The sequence below is a fragment of the Loxodonta africana genome, chromosome 14, assembly GCF_030014295.1.
Source record: "Loxodonta africana isolate mLoxAfr1 chromosome 14, mLoxAfr1.hap2, whole genome shotgun sequence".
Lineage (NCBI taxonomy): Eukaryota > Metazoa > Chordata > Mammalia > Proboscidea > Elephantidae > Loxodonta > Loxodonta africana.
The window spans coordinates 48,656,244-48,677,469 of record NC_087355.1 but is presented as its reverse complement, the minus strand read 5'-3'; the positions used below and the strand labels follow the sequence as shown (position 1 = coordinate 48,677,469).

The 21,226-nt window shown below is 42.2% G+C and overlaps 1 protein-coding gene across 1 annotated transcript in view; it reads right to left on the bottom strand.

Annotated features, from left to right (window-relative positions):
- Nucleotides 1-21,226, bottom strand: part of MATN2 (matrilin 2) — a 162,664-nt gene that overhangs the window by 80,776 nt on the left and 60,662 nt on the right. Inside the window, exon 4 of the mRNA XM_023545902.2 lies at nt 11,596-11,718. Within this exon, the coding sequence (XP_023401670.1) occupies nt 11,596-11,718 (123 nt within the window). The remainder of the gene's footprint in view (nt 1-11,595; nt 11,719-21,226) is intronic.

The window sequence follows — 21,226 nt, the reverse complement described above, 5'->3', positions numbered from 1 at the left end:
ATCTCTGGAAATTGTGACTGAAGCCCAGAATATGTTAAACGCTCAAGGCTGGGAGAACACTTGCACGCTAGAACACCTGCGCACTTCTCCCATTGACTGAGTTGTATGTTTATTGGTTCTCAAAGTGAGGTCCATGAACCTCCTAAAAGCTAAATATTTATGGTCATCATAAGACTTCACCAAAAGAGTAAAAACAGAACCTACAGACTGGAAAAAAATTTTGGCAATGACATATCTGATAAGGGTCTAATCTCTAAAATATATAGAAAAATTCACCTCAACAAAAAAAGACAGACAATCCAACCAAAAAACGGGCAAAGGACATGAACAGGTACTTCACCAAGGAAGACATTCAGGTGGCTAACAAACACATGAAGAAATGCTTGTGACCATTGGCTATTAAAAACCAAAAAACCAAACCCATTGCCGTGGAGTTGACTTAAACTCAGAGAGAGATGCACATCAAAACTACAACGAGATGCCATCTCACCCCACAATAATGACTCTGATCAAAAAACCAGAAAACAAATTCTGGTGAGGTGTGGGGAGATCGGAACTCTTATAGGCTGCTGGTGGGACTGTAAAATGGTACAACCACTATGGAAAATGGTATGCCACTCCCTTAAAAAGCTAGAAATAGAAATAGAAATATCTTATAACTCAGCAATCCCAGTCCTAGGTATATCTCCTAGAGAAATAAGGGCTGTGACACAAACAGCCATATGCACACCCATGTTCACTGCAGCATCATTCACAATAGCAAAAAGATAGAAATAGCCTAAATGTCCATCAAAGGATGAATGGATAAACAAATTGTGGTACATACATATAATGGAATAATACACAACAATGAAGGATAAGGTGGAATCCACAAAACATCTCACAACATGGATGAATCTGGAGAACACTATGCTAAGTGAAATAAGTCAATCACAAATGGGCGAATACTATATGAGACTACTATTATAAAAAGTCAAGAATAGGTTTACACACAGAACAAAACATTCCTTGATGGTTACCAGGGATGGGATGGGGAGGGAGAGAATCACTAAATAGATAGTTGACACGTGTTAACGCTGGTGAAGGGAAAGGCAATACAACATGACCAAGGCAAAGGAAGACGCTGAGAGGTACACAAGAATAGCAACTATGGTAAATACTATAACATATAATCTTGCAACAAAAGTAATACCAAACAATAATTTGTGTGGATACGTAGGTAGATATATATGTTAAATAAATGTGGGAGGTAGTACGAGGGTACACGTGCATGCATATACATGCACGGTTGTGAATATTTCTACATACATGTCTGTATATGCTGTATGTAAATTCATACATATAATACAGCGTGTAGGGGGCACAGTTATGGAAACTTCTTAGACATAACCAAACTCCTCGAATGACTTAGCTACTGGGCTTGAAGGCAAAGTACCATAGTCTCAGGGAACACCTAGGTCAATTGGTATAACATAGTTCATAAAGATAATGTTCTACATTCTTAGTTGGCAAATAGCATCTGAAGTCTTAAGAGCTAGCGAGCAGCCACCTAAGATATAACTGATGGTCTCTTCCCATCTGGAGCAAAGAAAAGTGAAGAAAACCAAAAACTCAAAGAAGCAATTAGTCCAAAGGGCTGATGGTGCACACCAAGCACAGCCTCCTCTAGCTGAGACCAGAAGAACTAGATAGTACTTGGTTACCACTTCTGACTGCTCTGACCAGGAACACAACAGGAGGTCCTGGTTACAATGGGTGAAAATATAGAACAAAATTCAAATTCATAAAAGAGACCAGACTTACTGGCCTAATAGAGACTGGGGGAACCCCTGAAGACTACTGCCCTAAGACACCCTTCAAACTTGGAACTGAAGCCACTTTCAGAGGCCACCTTTCAGCCAAATAATAATAATAAAAAAATACTAGACAGGCCTAAAAAATGAACAGTAACACCCGTGAGGAATGTGATCCATAGAGCAATCAACTATGTGAGACCAAAAGGGCAACATTTGCCCAAAAGCAAAGATGAAAAGACAGGAAGGGGAAGGGAACCATAGGAATGGAAACGGGAAACCCAGGGTGGAAATAGGGAGAGTGCTGACATATTGCAGGGATTGCAACCAATGTCACAGAACAATTCATATATGAATTACTGAATAGAAAATTAATTTGCTGTGTAAGCTTTCACCTAAAGCACAATAAAAAAAATTTTTTTTTTTTAAAAGTGAGGTCCATGAACCAGCTGCATCAATTTCACTTGAGAACTTGTTAGAAATACAAATTCTTGGGCCATACAACTAACCTAAGGAGTCCTTGTGGTGCAGTGGTTAAGAACTCAGCTACTAACCAAAAGGTCGCCAGTTTGAACCCATCAGCTACTCCATGGGAGAAAGATATGGCAGTCTGTTGTAGTAAAGATGACAGCCTTGGAAACTTTGGGACATTTTTACTCTGTCCTAATTTTTTTTTATAGGGTGGTTATGAGTCATAACTGGCAATGGATACCACTGACTTACTGAATCAGAAACTCTGGGTGTGGGGTCCAGGAATCTGTATAACCAAAAGGTTGGCAGTTCGAATCCACCAGCTGCTCCTCGGAAACCCTACAGGGCAGTTCTACTCTGTCATACAGGGTTGCTATGAGTCAGAATTGACTTGACAGCAACGGGTTTTCTGGGTGATTTGGACGCATACTAAAATTTGCGAATTGCTGTTATAAAGAGTCAAAATTGCTTTTGTTTCCAAGTATATACGGTATTTATACATGTTACCGTTAATATAATTAAATATTATGAAAAACCAATAAATATAAACACCAAAAGTTTTTTTTTTTTAAATAAAAAACTAAGTTGAATGCTGTGTAAAGATTCGATTAAGGCCATTTGCTAGCCAAAATTGCTGTAGAACCAGCCATGGATGGAAGAAGTGTGAAAGATTGGGGAAAAATTCATAAAAATTTACAAGGATTCTGACTTTAGATTGTTTTAGAAAAGTCTTCAAATTTTTGCTCTAATTTAAAGGATCTAAAACTAAAAATCATAGACAACACATTACAGGTATGGTTTATACAAAAAGATTTAGAAAATCATATTTTTTTCTTCAAATCAACATAAAATTACTGATTTTTACTAAACATACATTAATGTTTTTAAATAAAGACAAAATGGGTAGGATGGGTCTGGATATGCAGTTTTTTATGATTCCCCTCTTTAAATGACTTTTTCCATTAATCAGCCAACCACAGGGCCAGTCTCACTGGATAAACTGGCTTCTCCAAGTTTTGATTCTCATTTCACTTTTGTTCTTTGTATGCACAGCTCTCTGGGGGAACTGAGTGGGAGAGAGGGGATGGCAAAGGCAGATTCAGGGATTCTTGGGTCCCAAGACCCTGGCCTTTGAAATGAAAAGGTGTCAAATTTCACCTTGAGTTGAGAACCACCGGGTTGGCTGCCAGGCTGCTGGAGACACCAGAGTAAGCCAACAGTGCAGCGGCTAGACATGGAGGAGCCTGTTTCCAGGCACCTAAAAGCTTTTCAAGGCCAAAGGCTCAATCGTAACAACTATTGTGAGGATGGTGCAGGACCGGGCAGTGTTTCATTCTGTTGTGCATAGGGTCACTCTGAGTTAGAACCGACTCGACGGCACCTAACAACAACAACAGCTAGTTCATCAGAGTCCCTGGTGCAGTGGTGAATGTGCTCAGCTGCTAATCGAAAGGTTGGCAGTTCAAGTATACCCAGAGGTGCCTCAGAATAAAGGCCTTGGTGATCTGCTTCTGAAAAACCAGCCACTGAAAACTGTATAGAACACAGTTTTCTGACACACATGGGGTCGCCATGAGTCGAAGTCAACTCAACAGCAACTGACAAGCTAGTCCGTTCAACTCTGACATTCTTCGTTGCATGTTTTGAGTTCTTGGTGTAATTTCCTTGCTTGCAAAATTGTACTCATAAAAAGGGAAGCCAAGGTTAGGAGGCAGACATATGAAGGCAATCTATGTGTGTAACTTAGCAATGTCTCTATTGTTTGAAGGTCTCGTCTACTTTAACAAAATCCATTCTCTGTAGCTTTTGCCTGAAGTTTCTATACTCTCCTTTACAAATGGAAAGAGTAATTTCCTGGATATCATTCTTCAGCCCTCCTGATCACAAGGGTTAAAATCTTAGAGTTTGAAGCCAGTCTTGCCACATTTAGTCTCTGCTCAACTTGTGAGAAATCACTTAGCTGTCTCCAAGGATAAATGATACTTGGTGCAAGACAGTAAAACCTGAGACTGAAGGTTTCTGATTTATAATCTGGTCACAGTCCAAGGTTTTCTCAACAGGGACCAGTCTGCAAGAACAGCTTTAGCAAAAACAAGATATTTTAAAGAAGAACATTTGGATTTTAATGTTTGTTGATGGTGAAGTAAGAAAAATCAAATTTGCTGTTTAAAGTGATGGTAGAATCAATTTACTTGCTAAGTCCATATTCTCATAAAACCCATTGCCGTTGAGTCAATTCCAACTCATAGCGACCCTACAGAACAGGGTAGAACTGCCCCATAGGGTTTTCAAGGCTGTGATCTTTATGGAAACAAATTGCCACATCTTTCTCCTGAACAGCAATTGGTGGGTTTGAACCATGGATCTTTCAGTTAGCAGCGAAGTGCTTAACCACTGCACCACCAGGGCTCCTTAAGCATATATTAAACACACAAATAAAGTCAGACTTACAAGACCCCTCCTCCCTGAGGCATGACTGGATTTTTACATGTAGGATCTAAACACTCAGAGAAAGGGTTCCCTATTGATCTTGATAACAATAGGGGAGAAATCCAATACTTAACATCTGAGCGGGAAGTCATGCTTCAAATATGAGCAGTTGGCTGATGAATTAAAAATCTGATCTTTCAATATAAAAATCGATCCTCTCATCCCTGGTCCCCAGCGTAAATATCAACCATCCCCACCTCACTGAGGGTAACTGACACAGGAGAATATGGGAGTAAGTTCTGAAGTTCTGAAGGCGGCAGTAATGCCATGCTCGATCCTCACGCTGTGTACCACTGTCATTATGGGTACAGACCACAACATGATTTTTAAAAATCCACCATACATGTGACATATTAATAAATGCAAGGGTTCATAAAAAGACAAAAATTCATAAAGGATAAAGAAATTCAATTCAACTAATGTTTATCAGTTGCCTAATGCATATCAGACACTAAAATGACAATAATAGTAACAGCAAACACTTATATAGCACTGTTCCACGCACTTTATGGAGTTCCTGGGTGCTGCAAACGGTTAACACACTTGCCTTCTAACTCGAAGGTTGGAGGCTCAAGTCCACCCAGAGGTACCTCAGAAGAAAGCCCTGGCAATCTACTTCTGAAAAATTAGCCATTGAAAACCCTACGGAGCACAGTTCTACTCTGACACACACGTGGTCCCCATGAGTTGGAGCTGAAGCCACAACAACTCTTTTTTTTAAAGCACTTTACACATGTTAACTCATTTAATCCTCACAAAAACTCTCTGAGATAGGAATTATTATTACCCACAATTTACGGATAAAGTAACTGAAGCAGAGAGGTTAAGAGACTTATAAAATGTGGGTAACAATAGTACCTACCTCACAGGGTTGTTGTAATACGTGTAAAATATTTCAAACAGTGCCTGGGACTTAGTAACATTCAATAAATGTAGTTTGTATTTTTATCATGCTGCCACCCTAATCAAGTCAGGCCAAGTTTGGGGGTAAACACATACTTAAGTGCAATTCATTTTTCCACAATCATTTATTAACCATTTACTGTGTGCTAAACCCTGGGTCATAATGATAATCAAATACCGTAAGTGTTATGGATTGAATTGTGTCCCCCCAAAATATATGTTATAAAATTCTAACCTCTATGACTGTGGTTATAATTGCACTTGGGAATGGATTGTCTTTGTTATGTTAACAAGACAGAATTAGTGTGGAGTGTGTCTTAAATCATCTCTTCTGAGATATAAAAGAGGTTAAACAAGCAAGCCAGAGAACCAGAGGAGGAGGAAGAGAGATGCTAAGCCACATGAGGACTGCCCAGGAGCAGTCTTGTCAGAAGACACAAGGACCTTCCTCCAGAGCCGGCAGAGAAAGAAAGCCTTCCCCTAGAACTGGCCACCCTGAATTTGGACTTCTACCTTCCTAAACCGTGCGAAAATAAATTTCTGTTTGTTAAAACCATCCACTTGTAGTGTTTCTGTTTGTAACAGCACTCGATAACTACGAATTTGGTGCTGAGAAGTGGGAATGCTGCTCTGACAGGTTTTGTTAGGGGACTCTGGAGGCTGAAGACACTGAAGACACATAATTAATTAGTACTCCATCAAGTACCAGGCCACTCCCGGACACCTCCCCACCACATCACTTACTTTCCCTAAGTTGTTTTTCAGGCCCACCGAGAGCCCTGGAAGAGTCCAGGTCTAACCAGCTCAGAGTAGCCTGACATGCACACAGCAGACCACGATGACTGACAAACGGCCCTGGGCTGCCACGCATGTGCAGTAACGCAGAAGAACTTATGTCAAGGAACCAAAAGACTCATGCCAAGAAACCAAAATCATTGGAAATGCATCAGCGACAATAATTGAGCCCATTTCAAAAGCGTTTGGTCCGTCGGCCACTTCTGTGCCGAGTCTTAGCCCTGCCTTGTAATAAATAATCAGTAGAAACTATGAATATGTAAAACCTCTGATCCTGCCTCTCGTTTCCCTCCAGCCCTAAATGGATATGTATAAGTATAAATTGTACTCTGCTCGCGTGGATCGGGGAACTCAATCTGAGGTCGATATGTCTGAGTTCCTGCTTTGCTAGACTGAGAAATAAACTTCCTCTCAAAAGCAGCGTCTGAGAGTTTGGCTTCTTGCAGCCTGGGCATGGACCCATTGGTCCGGTTTCAATACCTAAAATGTGGAAGTGGTTTTGGAATTGGGTAATGGGTAGAGGCTGGAAGAGTTTTAAGGTGCCTAATGGTAAAAGCCTAGACTGCCTTGAAGAGACTTTTGGTAGAACTACAGACATCAAAGGCAGTTCTGGTGAGGGCTCAGAAGGAAGGGAGGAGAGCTACAGAGAAAGTCTCTATTGTCTTACAGAAAACATGTGGTGCCAATGACAGGATGTTGCTAGAAATGTGAATGTCAAACATGCTTCTGGTCAGACTTTAAAAGAAAATGATGAACATGTGATCGGACAATGAAGTAAGAGTGATGATTTTATTCAGTGGCAAAGAACTTTTCTGAATTATATTCAAATGTCTGGTGGAAGGCAGAACTTATAAAAGATGAACTTGGATATCTGGCTGAGGAGACATGGTTTCTCCTTGCCGCTTATAGTAAAATGCAAGAGGAAAGAGATGGACTTCAAAATGTGCAAAATGAAAACTAAACTTAAAGATGTGGAAAATTTTGTTGTACGAACTAAGAACACGTGTCCTAGAAGGTTCACCAAGGATGTGGCTACACAATCTTTTGTTAAAGAAATTAAGCCTGTGACTGATAGATCTAACCAACTACCACAGCAGAAAACCCATCATCTTAGAACGAAGTGGACATAAAAAGAACGAAAGTCTGCATCTTGGAATTCTACAGGCGGGAAACAGGCCAAAGGAGCTACATCTATTGCACTCCAAGAAAAGAAAAGAACCATCACTGGAGCAGCTCAGAGATCAGCAGAACTGTTTGGAGGAGCGTGGAAAGCAGAGCTGCCTCGGTCTCAAAGGGTGGGGCCATGGCCTCCTAGGTTTCAAAGAGTCAGATCTTCACCATCTCAGTTCCATACTGTGGGGCTGCCACTCAGTCTGGCTAAGAGAATAGGGGTGCTGCCCAAAGCTGAGGTGGCGGGGCCATCATGCCCAAGGGGGCAAAAGAAAGGGGTCTGCTAGGGCCGAGGGGATGGGGGTGCCACTCAGAGGGACCAGACTAGGAGAATGGGGCAGCCCAAAGCCAAGGAAGTAGAGTTGCCATCCCAGTGGGCCTGAAAGGCGGAGCTGAAGCCCAGAGCCAAGGGGCCTCTGCCCAGAATCCAGACAGTATGACCAACGCCCAAAGTCTTAAGGGTGGGGCCATTGCCAAGATGGTCTCAGAGAACAGAGGATTATTTTCAAGCCTTGAGAGCTAATGTAATTTGTTCTGCTGGGTTTTGGATCTACTTGGTGCCGGTTATCCTCTCTTTCCCTCTAATTTCTCCCATTTGTAAGGAAATGTCTACCTTGTGCCTCTTCTACCATTATACTTTGGAAGCAGGTAACTTGTATTCTAGATTTCATAAGTTCACAGATGAAGGTAAATTTTGCCCCAGGATGAAATACACCTAAAATCTCACCCATATTTGGTATAGATACTTCAAAAAATGAGATTTTGAACTTGGGAGTTGATTTAAGACTTTTGGGATGTGATGGGGTGAATGTGTTTTGTGTGTGGCAAGGACATGAGTTCTAGGGGGCCAAGGGGTGTGATGTTATGGATTGAATTATGTCCCTCAAAAATATGTGTTACACACCCTAATCTCTATGCCTGTGGTTATAATCCCATTTGAGAATGGGCTGTCTTTGTCATGTTAATGAGACAGGATTAGCGTAGTGTGTATATACTCTTTTGAATATGAAAGAGATTAAACAAGCAAGGGAGAGAAGCAGAGATGGGGGAAGAGAGATGACAAACTACATGAAGATTGTCTAGGAGCAGAAGCTCAGAAGAGACAAGGACCTTCCTACAGTGCCAACAGAGAAAGAAAGTCTTCCCCTAGAACTAGCACCTTCAGTTCGGACTTCTAGCCTCCTAAACTGTGAGAAAATAAATTTGTTTGTTAAAACCATCCACTTGTGGTATTTCTGTTATAGCAGCACTTGATAACTGAGGCAATAAGTAAGACATCTTTAAGAAGGTCAGGAAGAATAAGCGAAGTTTTTAGCAGGGAATACCTCCAGGAAGTAGAACTGAGGAGACACAACTTTTAGGTTTTGATTTTGTACACATCTGTACTCTCTCATCTTTTTAAAATTTTTTAAATAGGTAAAAATTGATTTCATAATTTAAAAACCAATCAAGGGGAAAAGACTAAAATAACAGGAATGCTTGAGACTCTAACCAGTCACTCAACCTCAATGACTCAAGAAAATCATATTGTGAGTTCACTCTGTGAAGGATGAAAACGTACAAGTGGCCTCCGACCTTTAGTGTTTTTAATCTGGGTGGGCAGATAAGATGCAAACAGGACCAAAGCTACCCAGAAACTTTGGTAGTGGGTAAACACCAGTTGAGCAAGTACAGCAGAAAATTCACCCTCAAAGACATTCAATAACAATGAAATTATCTTTGAAAAATACACCATTTTGGATGGAAATCAGCATAGTTTTAATGGCAGCTGATGGATTACGAATACAGGTACTCAATTAAAGTGAAAGGAAAATAGTTAGTAGGTAACCCACCCTTGATCACCTGAATGTAGAAATAAATTCAGTACTATAAGAGTGAAATGAACAGATAGGGAGATAGAGCTCTGACAGGTGAATTTAAGGCTTCAATAACTTAAAAGGGTGAACAGTCTCAAGTAGGTGACTAAGAATTGAATTTTCATGCATGTCACAGTCATGATTCTGGGATGCGTCCATGAGATGGAACCATTGCTATGGCAGCATTAAAACTGAAAACTCATTGCATCGAACCACCAGTAGCCAGGCATGGTTAATTTCAACCAAACTTCTTTAAATGAATAGTTCAAACTTGCTGTCCTTGCTTTCTCACCCCTCACTCTCTAACCCTTGAAATCTGTCCTTTACCCCACTGCTCCTGAACATTAGCAGTGATCTCCTGGTCATCTTTGTGTCCCTAATGCCCAGGAGATGACTGGTAGAAAGTACTGAAATGTTTGCTGAGGTGACTCCAATGCCTTTTCTCAAAGCTCTGTTCCCTTTGTCGCATGACATTAATATGGACCTGGTCTAGAAATTCTCCTCTCCATTGGGACTCTTCTAATTCACATCTTCTCTCTTCCCTCACTCCCTCCTTGGGATGTTCCTTCATAGATATTTTTCCTGCCCCCACTTCTCCCTTCTGCTCCCTATATGTGCCTACAGCCCATAGGTTCAGTCCTTCATTCTCTTCTAATTTCACACTTCACCACCTCCAGGAAACGATGATGATAATAGTGACAATAAGTGCCTAGTATGTGTTAGGAACTTTATACAATATCTTATTTAATCCCCAGAACAACCCTGTGATGTAGGTATTTATTCCACATTATGGGTGAGAAAACTGAGGCTGTTTGTCAGTGGAAGGACAAATGAGACCATGCAAGTTTAAAGGGCTTTCTTGACAAAATAGGGGTTCCACACACACATTAGAGATTTGCTGGCCTGCTCTGCAGGTGTGAGGAGAGTCATTATCTGTCACGAAGAAATCAGTGCCAGCCCCACCTCTCTTACTTCTTGTCCTGGTCGTGCAATGTGGAAGAGCCCAAGCGGTAAACCACTATCATGAATTGAATTGAGTCCCCCAAAAATGTATGTATCAATTTGGCTGCGTCATGATTCCTGGTATTGTGTGATTGTCCACCATTTTGTCATCTGATGTGATTTTCCTATTGTTGTAAATCCTGCCTCTATGAGGTTAATGAGGGGGAATGGGCGGCAGTTGTGTTAATGAGGCAGAGCTCAATCTACAAGATTGGATTGTGTCTTGAGCCGGTTTCTTTTGGGATATAAGAGAGAAAACGAGCAGAGAGACAGGGGGACCTCATACCACCACAAAAGCAGTGCCAGGAGCAGAGTGTCTCCTTTGGACCCAGGGATCTGGGACAAAGAAGCTTCTAGTCCAGCAGAAGATTGATGACAAGGACCTTCCTCCAGAGCCAACAGAGAGAAAGCCTACCCCTAGAGCTGATGCCCTGAATTTGGACTTTTAGCCTACTTTACTGTGAGGAAATAAATTTCTCTTTGTTAAAGCCATCCACTTGTGGTATTTTTGTTATAGCAGCACTAGGTAACTAAGACAGTCACTCAGCTGATTGCAAGTTGGTGCCTGAAGTTCCAAGCACTGCCCTTGAGACTCTTGCATTTGAAACCACTGTTGGTTTTCTCTCACCATGAAGTACGGCTGGGCTCTTACATGTGGCGGTCACGTGGGTCTCTCACTGAGCTGCAGGTACAGTATTAGGGAGGAAGGCCTTTTATATCTTTGAGGTAACATTCAGTAACCTGCCCAACACCAAGTGAATTTCATGTATAATACATGGGCTATACTGAAGTCAGCCCTCTTAACCATACCCTCCAAATTTGATGGAAATCCGCCCAGTCCTTTTCAAGTGATACAGTAACAATCATATTTATATAGATTATCATAAATATGCTTTTTCCTGTGGACCCAGAATGAGAAAATGCTGACCTCAGCCATAAATGAAATCTTTAAAGGTCAAAATCTGACTAACTACTAGGCCAAAGAACTGAGCACTTTGTTGAAACCCAAAGGAAAATAATTTTACACGTGGGAGGCACATGTTGAGCCTCCCCCTCCCTCCTTATTATGCTTAACTTGTCCTTCTTCACTAAGCAAGTCAGGAGGGAATACTCACCCACACACCTCTTCCCGTCCTCAGCCAGGGTGTAGCCACTATAGCACTGGCAGACAAAGGAGCCTGGCACATTCACACAGAGCTGCTCACAGGCATGGTCCTCCACCGCACACAAATCCTGGACTGAGACAAGGGTTGCACTATAAGAACACAACTCTGAAGAAGATGGCACCCTCCACACAGGGCAGTGCAACAAGCGACTCTATAGCACTGATTAAAATAACTCTTAAATTCACAATAGCCAAAAGGTGGCTGGAAACAACCCAAATGCCCATCAACAGTTGAATGAATAAACAAAATATGGTTTATCCATAAACCAGTTGCTGTCGATTAGACTCTGACCCATGTGTATCAGAGTAGAATTGTGCTCATAGGGTTTTCAATAGCTGGTTTCTTGGAAATAGACAGGTGTTTCTTCTCTGGGTGGACTCAAACCTTCAATCTTCTGGTTAGCTGCCAAGTGTATTAACCATGCGTGCTACCCAGGGACTCTATCTGGACAATGAGTATTATTCAGCTGTAAGGAGAAATGAAGCTCTGAGACATGCTACAACGTGGATGAACCTTGAAAACATACGCTAAATGCAATAATCCAGACTTAAAAGGGCAAATACCGTATTATCCCACTTACGTGAAATGTCTAGATTAGGCAAATATATAGAGACGGAAAGTGAATTAGTGGTTCCCATGAGCTGGGGGAAGGGAGGAGTATAGAATTATTGCATAAAGCGTACTGAATTTCTGATTGGGGTGATGAAAAAGTTTTGGAAAGAGTGGTGATGGTTGCACAATATTGTTAATATAATTAATGGTACTGAATTGTACACTTAAAAATGGTTAAAATGGCAAATTTTATGTTATATACATACTTCAAGAACAATTTAAAAAAGAAAAATATCTCTTAAAAAACATTGTAAGTATTAATGTATGATCATAGTAGAAAATTTGGAAAACATAAAAATATATGGAAAAAATAAAAGAACCCAGTAATTCCACCCGCTGTGATCCTACCACCCAGAGGTAACCACTGGTAACGTCTTGGTGAGTTTTCCTTCCAGGTAAATTTCTATACATACATAAAAAACATATTTTTTGAAGTTGGAATACTCATGTCTATTAAATAATTTTTAATTAGCATCAGTTTGTATTTTCTTATGTCAAAGAAAGTGCTCTGGAAATATCTGGATGGTTCTTGAGAACTATAAATGATCATGAGCAGGCATTTGTACTTGTTTGCATCAAGTATATTCCTGTCCTTTGGGAAATTAAAGCGCTTCAGAATGACACTCTCACTGATTCACGCTGAGATAATCTGGCACCGTCTGACGCTTGCAGAGGAGGGGGCTGAGGAAAAGCACAGTTAAAAGACCTGTTACTCCACCAAAAACATGGCAGGTCTGATTTGCTTCTAATTCCCAGGTCTGCATGACTCCCTTTGGACATTTTCCTCATTCCACCTCTTTGCCAGAGGCTCTTTGGAAATCATCTTTGCTCTCTATTTATTCATCCCAGTAATAAATGGGGAAAATAGAAGCCAAAGGAAGTTAGGTAGAGATAATGAAGGTTACTGCATGTCCACAAAGTGCTGAGTCCTGGCTATTTACTCAAATGCAGTGCAGGGAGGCACTTACAGGAATGCATCTATCGCAATGCAACTAAGAATAAATCAGAGGGCGAAAAATGTGAAAGGCATTTTCAATCTATCACTGATTCAGTCTTTGCATAAACAAGCAGATGTTTCCTACCGAGGAGAACATTGGATCCTGTGAAACAGAACTGGTTTTCCCAAGGATTTTTACCGTTAAAATAGTAGCACATCAGAAAACATCAAAAGGATTGAATATGCTAAAGAGAATTTTCTTCTGGTTAAAAACTATCATTATGACAGTTATGGTAAAAACTCAATTAACTAGAATGCCCGATTAAACTCTGAATCCAATGGCTAAACTTTAATATAATCTCCTAGATCTTTGAGTGTCATAGCTCATTATGTTCTTAAATAAATGTAAAATATCAAATTGATAAAAAGATAAAAGTATCACTCATTACTTCTATTAAATGCATTCAATAATAATAATAAAAAATCTACATAATTACATTAAAAAAATACTTAGGTCAACGATTCCACAAATAAGGATTCTGGTTTTAAAATGCTAAAAGAAGTATTTTTATTTTCAAATCAATAAAGTAGATGAAAAATATAGGTTATAGAGTAAAATTCCTTTACCTTTTACCAGTACACTTATATCTTAGATTTCCAACTGGGAACTCCTGTTGGGATTTTGAACTTGGATTTCCAATGGATTTAGAAGTAAGGAAAATACCAATAAGCAGAACAAATTTAGCTGATGCAAAAACCATAGTGGATAATCAGAGAATGACAAAACCTACAATTATGTACAAGCCTAGGCAGAGATCTAAGAAAAATCTGAATTACAGGATATTCATTCATTTATTCAGTAAATGTGTATTGAGCATCTACTATGTCCCAGGCACTGTTGCAGGCACTGGGGATACAGCAGTGAACAAAACAGACAAAGGGGTCCCCGCTGTTTTGTGACTTATATGCTACTAAAAAATATGCTACTAGGGGTTAGTAATGTGAAGCTCCAGGAAGAGAATTTACAGCTAAAAGAACAGCCAATGCAAAGGCCCTGAGATGGAATAACCCTGGCCGCATTTGAGGAACGGACAGACCAAAGTGGCAACCAGATACAACCTAAATAACTAAAATTCTTGTTGCCGTTAGTTGGCTCTGACTCATGCTGACCCCTTGTACAACAGAATGAGACATTGCCTGGTCCTGTGCCATCTTCACGATCATTGGTATGCGTGAGTCCATTGTTGGGGCCACTTTGTATTTTGAGTGCCTTCTAACCTAGAGAACTCATCTTCTACCACTATATTGGACAATATTCTGTTGTGATCCATAATAAATTCGCTGATTTTCGGAAGTAGATTGCTAGACTTTTCTTTCTAGTTCGTCTTAATCTGGAAGCTCCACTGAAACCCGTCCACCATGATGGTGTCTGAAATACCGGTGGCGTAGCTTCCAGCATCATAGCAAAGTGGAAGCCGTCAACCACAATATGTCAAACTGACAAGCAGGTGGTGGAAACAACTAAAATACAAGGTAGAGGAATGATAGAAATCCATAAGAGGGATGCTGATAGCACTAGGGGAGTTCAGAGTAGGAGCAGATTACTGCCAGTCAAGGATGGATGGGAAAGGCTCACAGATGAGAGAAGTCTGAAGAAACGGAAAGGGGCTCTGGGCTGAGGAAACAGAGTGAGTAACCTCAGAGAAATGGAGGGAGAGGACAAGCTCAGGACTGAATTCCTCTCAGGGAATTCTGAGGGAAGGAGCAGGACAAGGGATCAGATAGAGTCCAGCAGATGGACAACTGACAGCAGTTGGCAAAGGGCTTGAACGCAGGTTGGGTAGTCTGAATTCAGCAGGCAATGGGTAAAAACCTTAAAAATGGACACAGGTGATTTCACCTGACTTGTTCTTCAGAAGGATAAATACATGGCAGCATCACAGATTCTCCCAGTTCTGAGAAATGTAAAGGACTTCTACCGCAGTTAAAGGGGAGTCATTGCTTTGCTAGGAAACACCATTAGTTTCCCGAGTTCCAGGCTTAAGTAGCTTTGGCTTGCCTGCATAAACCCCAAACCAAACCCACTGCTGTCGACTTGATTCTGACTCATAGCGACCCTATGGGACAGAGGAGAACTGCCCCATAGAGTTTCCAAGGAACACCTGACGGATTTGAACTGCCAACCTCTTGGTTAACAGCTGTAGCACTTAACCACTACGCCACCAGGGTTTCCTTGCTTGCATGGTGATGGGCAAATTCACCTCTTGCTGTGAGGGCCTTTGGAGTCCCTGGGTGGCACAAATTGTCAAGCACTCAACTACTAGCTGAAAGGTTGGCAGTTCGAACCCATCCAGAGGCTCCTCAGAAGACAAGTCTGGTGATCTGCTTCTGAAAAGTCACAGCCTTGAAAACCCTGCAGAGCAGTTCTCTGCACACATGAGGTCTCAGTGAGTCAGAATCAACTTGATGACAACCTCATGTCATGTATGAGGAACTCTGGTCCTCAGAGCCTTTGGTCTCTCCCATCAGTTGCTGGCATGCCCCTGCACCTTCCCCTGGGGGCCTGCATCAAAATGCTGATTCTAGTTCCTGCAGTGATATACTTACTGTGCCTCCCTTAAAAAAAAACTAGACTCTAAATTCCCTAAGGGGGGACAGAGTCCTGCACAAAGACTTGCTGGCTGGGAAATGATGTTCCAACAGCTGGACCAAGCTGCCACCCACCATCCACAGTCCCTGTCTGGAGGGGAGACAAGGGGTGCTCCGTCTGGGTCCTCCACCCATCTCTGCTCCAGGCAATGCTCTGTCTCTTCTCCATGTCCACCAAGAACCCTGCCTAACAGTGGCTGTGAAGGAATGGTGGGAGTACAGGCAATTTTTATTCTTTTATTTTTAATTGTCTATTTTCAAATTTTCTAACAACAGCTTATACGCCTTTTATAATAATGAAAAAAATCAACATGTTACAAAAGAACCATTGTGAAAGTGGCACTTCAAAAACAATAAACAGGACCTTGAAGCAATAATCTATTTTTCCGAAAGACTTCCCCTGCAGGGTAAGTTGTTGTTAGTTGCCATCGAGTCAGCTCTGAATCATGGCAGCCTTATGTATAACAGAACAAAACGTTGCCCAGTCCTGCGCCATCTACACGATTGTTGGTAGGTTTGAGTCCACTGTTGTGGCCATTGTGTCAATCTATCTCATTGACAGTTTCCCTCCTTTTCACTGACTTTGCCAAACGTGATGTCCTTCTCTAATAATATGTCTTTCCTGATGACCAGTCCAAAGTAAGCAAGACAAAGTCTCGCCATCCTTGCTTCTAAGGAGCATTCTGGTTGTATTTCTTTTAAGATTGGTTTGTTTGTTTTTCTAGTTTATTCCACGGTATACTCGATATTCTTCTCTGGCACCATAATTCAAATACAAGTTATGTAGAGGGAGGCAATGAAATGACTCTTCCTCTCAGCATGGGGCTGGGACACCGGCAGCAGAGGTTGCGGCCCTGTCTAGAGAAGCCATAGCACCCAACCTTGGCTGCCCATTCAAATCAGGGGGTGGGATGTGGGACACAGTGTTTGTTAAATCTCCCTAGTTGGCTCTGACATGCAGCCAGGTCTGAGAATCAAATAACCTAATTGGATACAATGTCCTTGCAAACCTCCAAGGAGAAGGTGCCCAGACCTAGCAGCCAGTCTCCCCCTTTATAACTGGGAGCCCCTAAGGCTTGGTTTCCAAACAAATCTCCAAGTGAACGTTGCCCTGCTACGCTCTCAGAGTGGCTGAAAGAAGCCCAGACAGTACTCGAGACTGCAGAGTGGTAGGAACATGAGGGATTATTACTCGCATTGCAAACGACTGTCCCACAAACAGCAAGCTTGCCAGTTGGCTTATTGTGTACTGTCCTTTCATATTGTTTTTAGAATGTTGGAGATTTATGGCCGCCGGGGGGGAAACCATTGAAGGATTAACATAATTAAACAAAGAAAAGAAACAAACACAGACTGGGTTCTGACAAAGCAACTTTGTTGTTTATCTGGCAGCAGTTGCTTCCATTTGAAACAGATACAGATGTTTTTGGATGATTCCTTATGCTTTTGAAAAACAGCACTTCTTTCTCTCATAGCCTTGGAGGGTTTCACTGAAGGTCAGTAAATTCCCGGGGAAATGTGCGAAACACTGGATTCAGAGCTCCCATTACCCCTGGCATGACCTGCTGCCTTCTCTACCTCGTGAACCCCCACCATTGCTGAAGACTTTAGTCAAATGTCACCTCCTCCAGGGAGCCTTCTCCAATTGGGCTGGGCTTAGAGGCTCTTTTCTCAGGGCTCCAGTGGCCCTATACACATGGCTCCACTCCAGCATTTACCCCATGGCATTGGAAGGGCTTGATCACGTGTCTGCCTGCCCCACTAGAATGTGTGCTGGCCTGGCTCAATTTTGATTCCTCAGAGGCTAGCCAGTGTCCCAGTGCATGTGGTGGGTACCCCATAAATGTTCATTTGCTGGATGAATAAGTGCCAAAGGCTACACTCAGCCTCCCAACAGGGATGTTCCTAGAGTTCTAAAAATACTCTCTTCCATCAGAAATGGGACCTTTGGACTTTGGAACCGACCTGGCCCCAGCTGAGATGACTTCATCTAAGTGACTTCTATGAGATTCTATTTTTATAAAATTTTTATAGAGAGGTTAAATAATTAAGTGGATAAAATACCTTATTGCAGAGTTCCATGAGACAATACAGATATACAAATGGGCAAAGCATCTGACACATTAGCTTTCTCCTTCCCTTGTTGTTTTTTTTTTTGTTGTTGTTAGCTGCTGTCGAGTCCACCCGAACTCATGGGGATCCCGTTCACAGGATCAAACTGTTGTGATCCATGGGGTTTTCACTGGTTGATTTTCAGAAGTAGATAGCCAGGCCTTTCTTCCTAGTCTCTCTTAGTCTGGAAGCTCCACTGAAACCTGTTCAGCATTATAGCAACCTGCAAGCCTCCACTGACAGACGGGTGGTAGCTGTGTACGACCTCGTTGGTCAGAATTGAACCTGGCTGGATCTTCTGCAAGGAAAGTGAGAAATCTACCACTGAACACCACTGCCCTCTCCTTCGCTAGACTCTGGAAAGAATGGTCTTGGTAGTGCAGGTTACTTAACCGTGGGGGAGAAGTGAGCCCCAACCAAATTTTGCCTACATCCCAATTCTAACAAACATCGTTTCACCTTATTAGGTACCTATGAAAACTGCAGACTGATATTAAATTCAAATGAAAACAACAGCAACATCCTTTGGGCTAAATTTTGGGTTGTGAATCCTCTGCTGCATTAATCTGATACAGCAAAGTAGGCGATTTTGAATTTTATATCAAAAGGTCTCGCTAAACTCAGCCAATGCTTTGCCAGGGGGCAACCTTTAGCATATAGCTGACAGTCAGCAAAATTCACTTGCTTCTCCTAGTTCCTGGAGGATTTTAGGAATGATGTTAACTCTGTCTACTCAGACTTCCCAGGAGAAATAAATTCATGAAGATTTGACAGCCAAGAGCTCCAAAGCTGTAACAAATCCATCCATAATGTTTCCCCAGAGGCTCGCAGGCACCCTGGATTTAAATGCCTGTCTTCGTTTGTGACCTCCAAATCCTGGCATGGTGTCTCAGCCCAGGGAACTTGGAAAGCTTTCATCTGGTTACATTAGACAAGGGGAACACGGGACAAAGACTGTGGCTGACATCATCCTGGGCTGAATCAATGGGTTTTTCCTGAGGTTTCAGACTTGTAGACAAGCCACACTGTGTGCTTCTGATGCCATGACAGTTTAATCTCTGCTTTGGAGTTAAAGACACACTCCACTCCTTAAGCTCCTGCTGTTATTCAACACAAGATGTAGGAGTCCTACTGGTACAGTGGTTAAAATGCTCCACTGCTAACTGAAAGGTTGGCGGTTCAAACCCACCAGCTGCTCTATGAGAGAAAGATGTGGCAGTCTGTTTCCATAAAGATTTCAGCCTTGGAAATCCTATGAGATGTAGAAATGAGAAATTCTTTATCCCAGCAAGAGGGAAAAAAGCAGATATGTTATTAAGGGCCATTCTTTCACTCCCCCGGGGAAACTATGGGGTCTCCCCTTCCGCCTGCTCCCACCCAAAAGCTCACTCAGTCAGGGTTCCACAAATGTGGGCAAGACCCAGCTCTGCATTTGGGGGTCCCTCCCCCTTCTTTCATTGTGCCTGAAAGCACTAATCTTATTTTGACAGCTGCAGTTTGGATTTAAAGACTTTCAACAGTAACTGTGAGTCATCAGCCTATAATTCTACACCGAAAGAAACAAAAAACCCTAATGTCACCAAGGAAAAACAAACCTGTCCTTTTAGGCAAACCCCAGCTGTGCTTCCTCTCCTTTTTTCCCCTGTCAGTTTAGTTTTTCTCAATCAAGTTTCCAATTCTCTAACAAGATTTTGGTTTTCTTTTGGGAAGGGAAAAGAAAGAGGGGAGGAATCCCCCAAATAAAGCCTTAAGACCAAGTAAATCTTACTGAATGAGGCCCATCAAAATAATTAATAGATGTGAATGAATGCCCTACTTTTGTCAAGCGCTCTTCAATTTCCAAGCGGCTGTCACATCATTACATTCTGAACAGGAACCTCCTCCCGAGTGGACTCTCCCAGGGAGTGAGCTGCTTTGGAATGCCCAGGTCAGTGTTTCTCAAACTTGAACATACATCAGAATCACACAGTGGGCTTGCTAAAACACACATTCCTGGGCCCCACACCCAGAGCTTCTGACTCAATGGGTCTGGGAAAGGGCCTGGAAGGAAATGTGTATTTCTAATAAGCTCCTAGGGGAGGCAGATGCTGTTGTCCTGGACTACCAGACTTTGAGAATCACTTGTCTAGGTGCTTACGAAAACTGGAAAGCAGAGGCGAAGCTGTACAGGGTTCAAGGCCGTTTTCCCCTGATGTGTCATCATCCTTTCACAACTGGCATTGCTCCACTCACATGTGGTCAGCTCAGCCTCCCATGGGCTCTACTCAACCCACATTCCTTTTTTTAAAACCCTGTGCCCTGGCACAGCCAGAGGATGAGCAGTCTGCACGTGATGGTCCCTAAGATCCAGGCCCAGCAACCGGGGTTATGAGACCACTCACTGATGGAAGCCACTCCTGCTACACAGGCGCTTTCCTTCTGTTCCTGGCCATCTCAGCAGCGCCTTGGGGTCATTGCTGTCTGTTCTAAAGCTGAAGGCAGCTTGCTTTGTTTCTGTGTGCCGTTTGCTTACTGTTCCACTCTTGCTCCATTCTCTGATTGTGAGCTGCCCCAAAGCCCTCAGTTGTGCTTTCTTCCTCCAAGGTTTCATCCATTTTCAGGGTCAATTACCACCATTAAGCACATCCAGCCCAGACCTTTTCCTTGAACCCTAATCCTCCATCTCCAGCTGTGCCCAGGCACTGGGTGGGCTCCCTTCTGCACTCACCAGTTTTCCCCTCAAACCACGTTTCTCCTTTGAAGATATCTCTCCATGAAAATTCTACTGCCCTCCCCACCCCCTGCTTCACCCATCCATGCCATAAACTCCTCCCTTTGGGTGAGGTAATTGCTGCGGTCTCCTCATTAATTCTGTGAGCATAAGAAACATATGTACTGAACTGACTGAACTGATTAGAATTCTAGACAGATTGCATCTTTTCATATCCTGCTCTGCGTGTACGGGGCACATGGAAGCCAAGATATGAGTGTTTCTTGGGTCTCAAGCATATAAAAGAAACACTCATTTTCTCCCAGTACCTAGGAAAGTGCATGGCCCACAGAGGGGAATCAATAAATATTGAATGAATTAGTGAATTAATGGTAACTCTGCCCCAATCTCTACCTATTCCTGATCTAGCACATCCATCGTTGCCAGATCCAACTTACTAAAACATGGTTTTGCACTTGATGCTCTCTGCTAGCTCTCCCCACTCACCAAAGGACACTGTTGAAACTCATCTTAAGAATCAAATCACTCCATAATTTGTCCCAGTTTACACACCTTCCTTT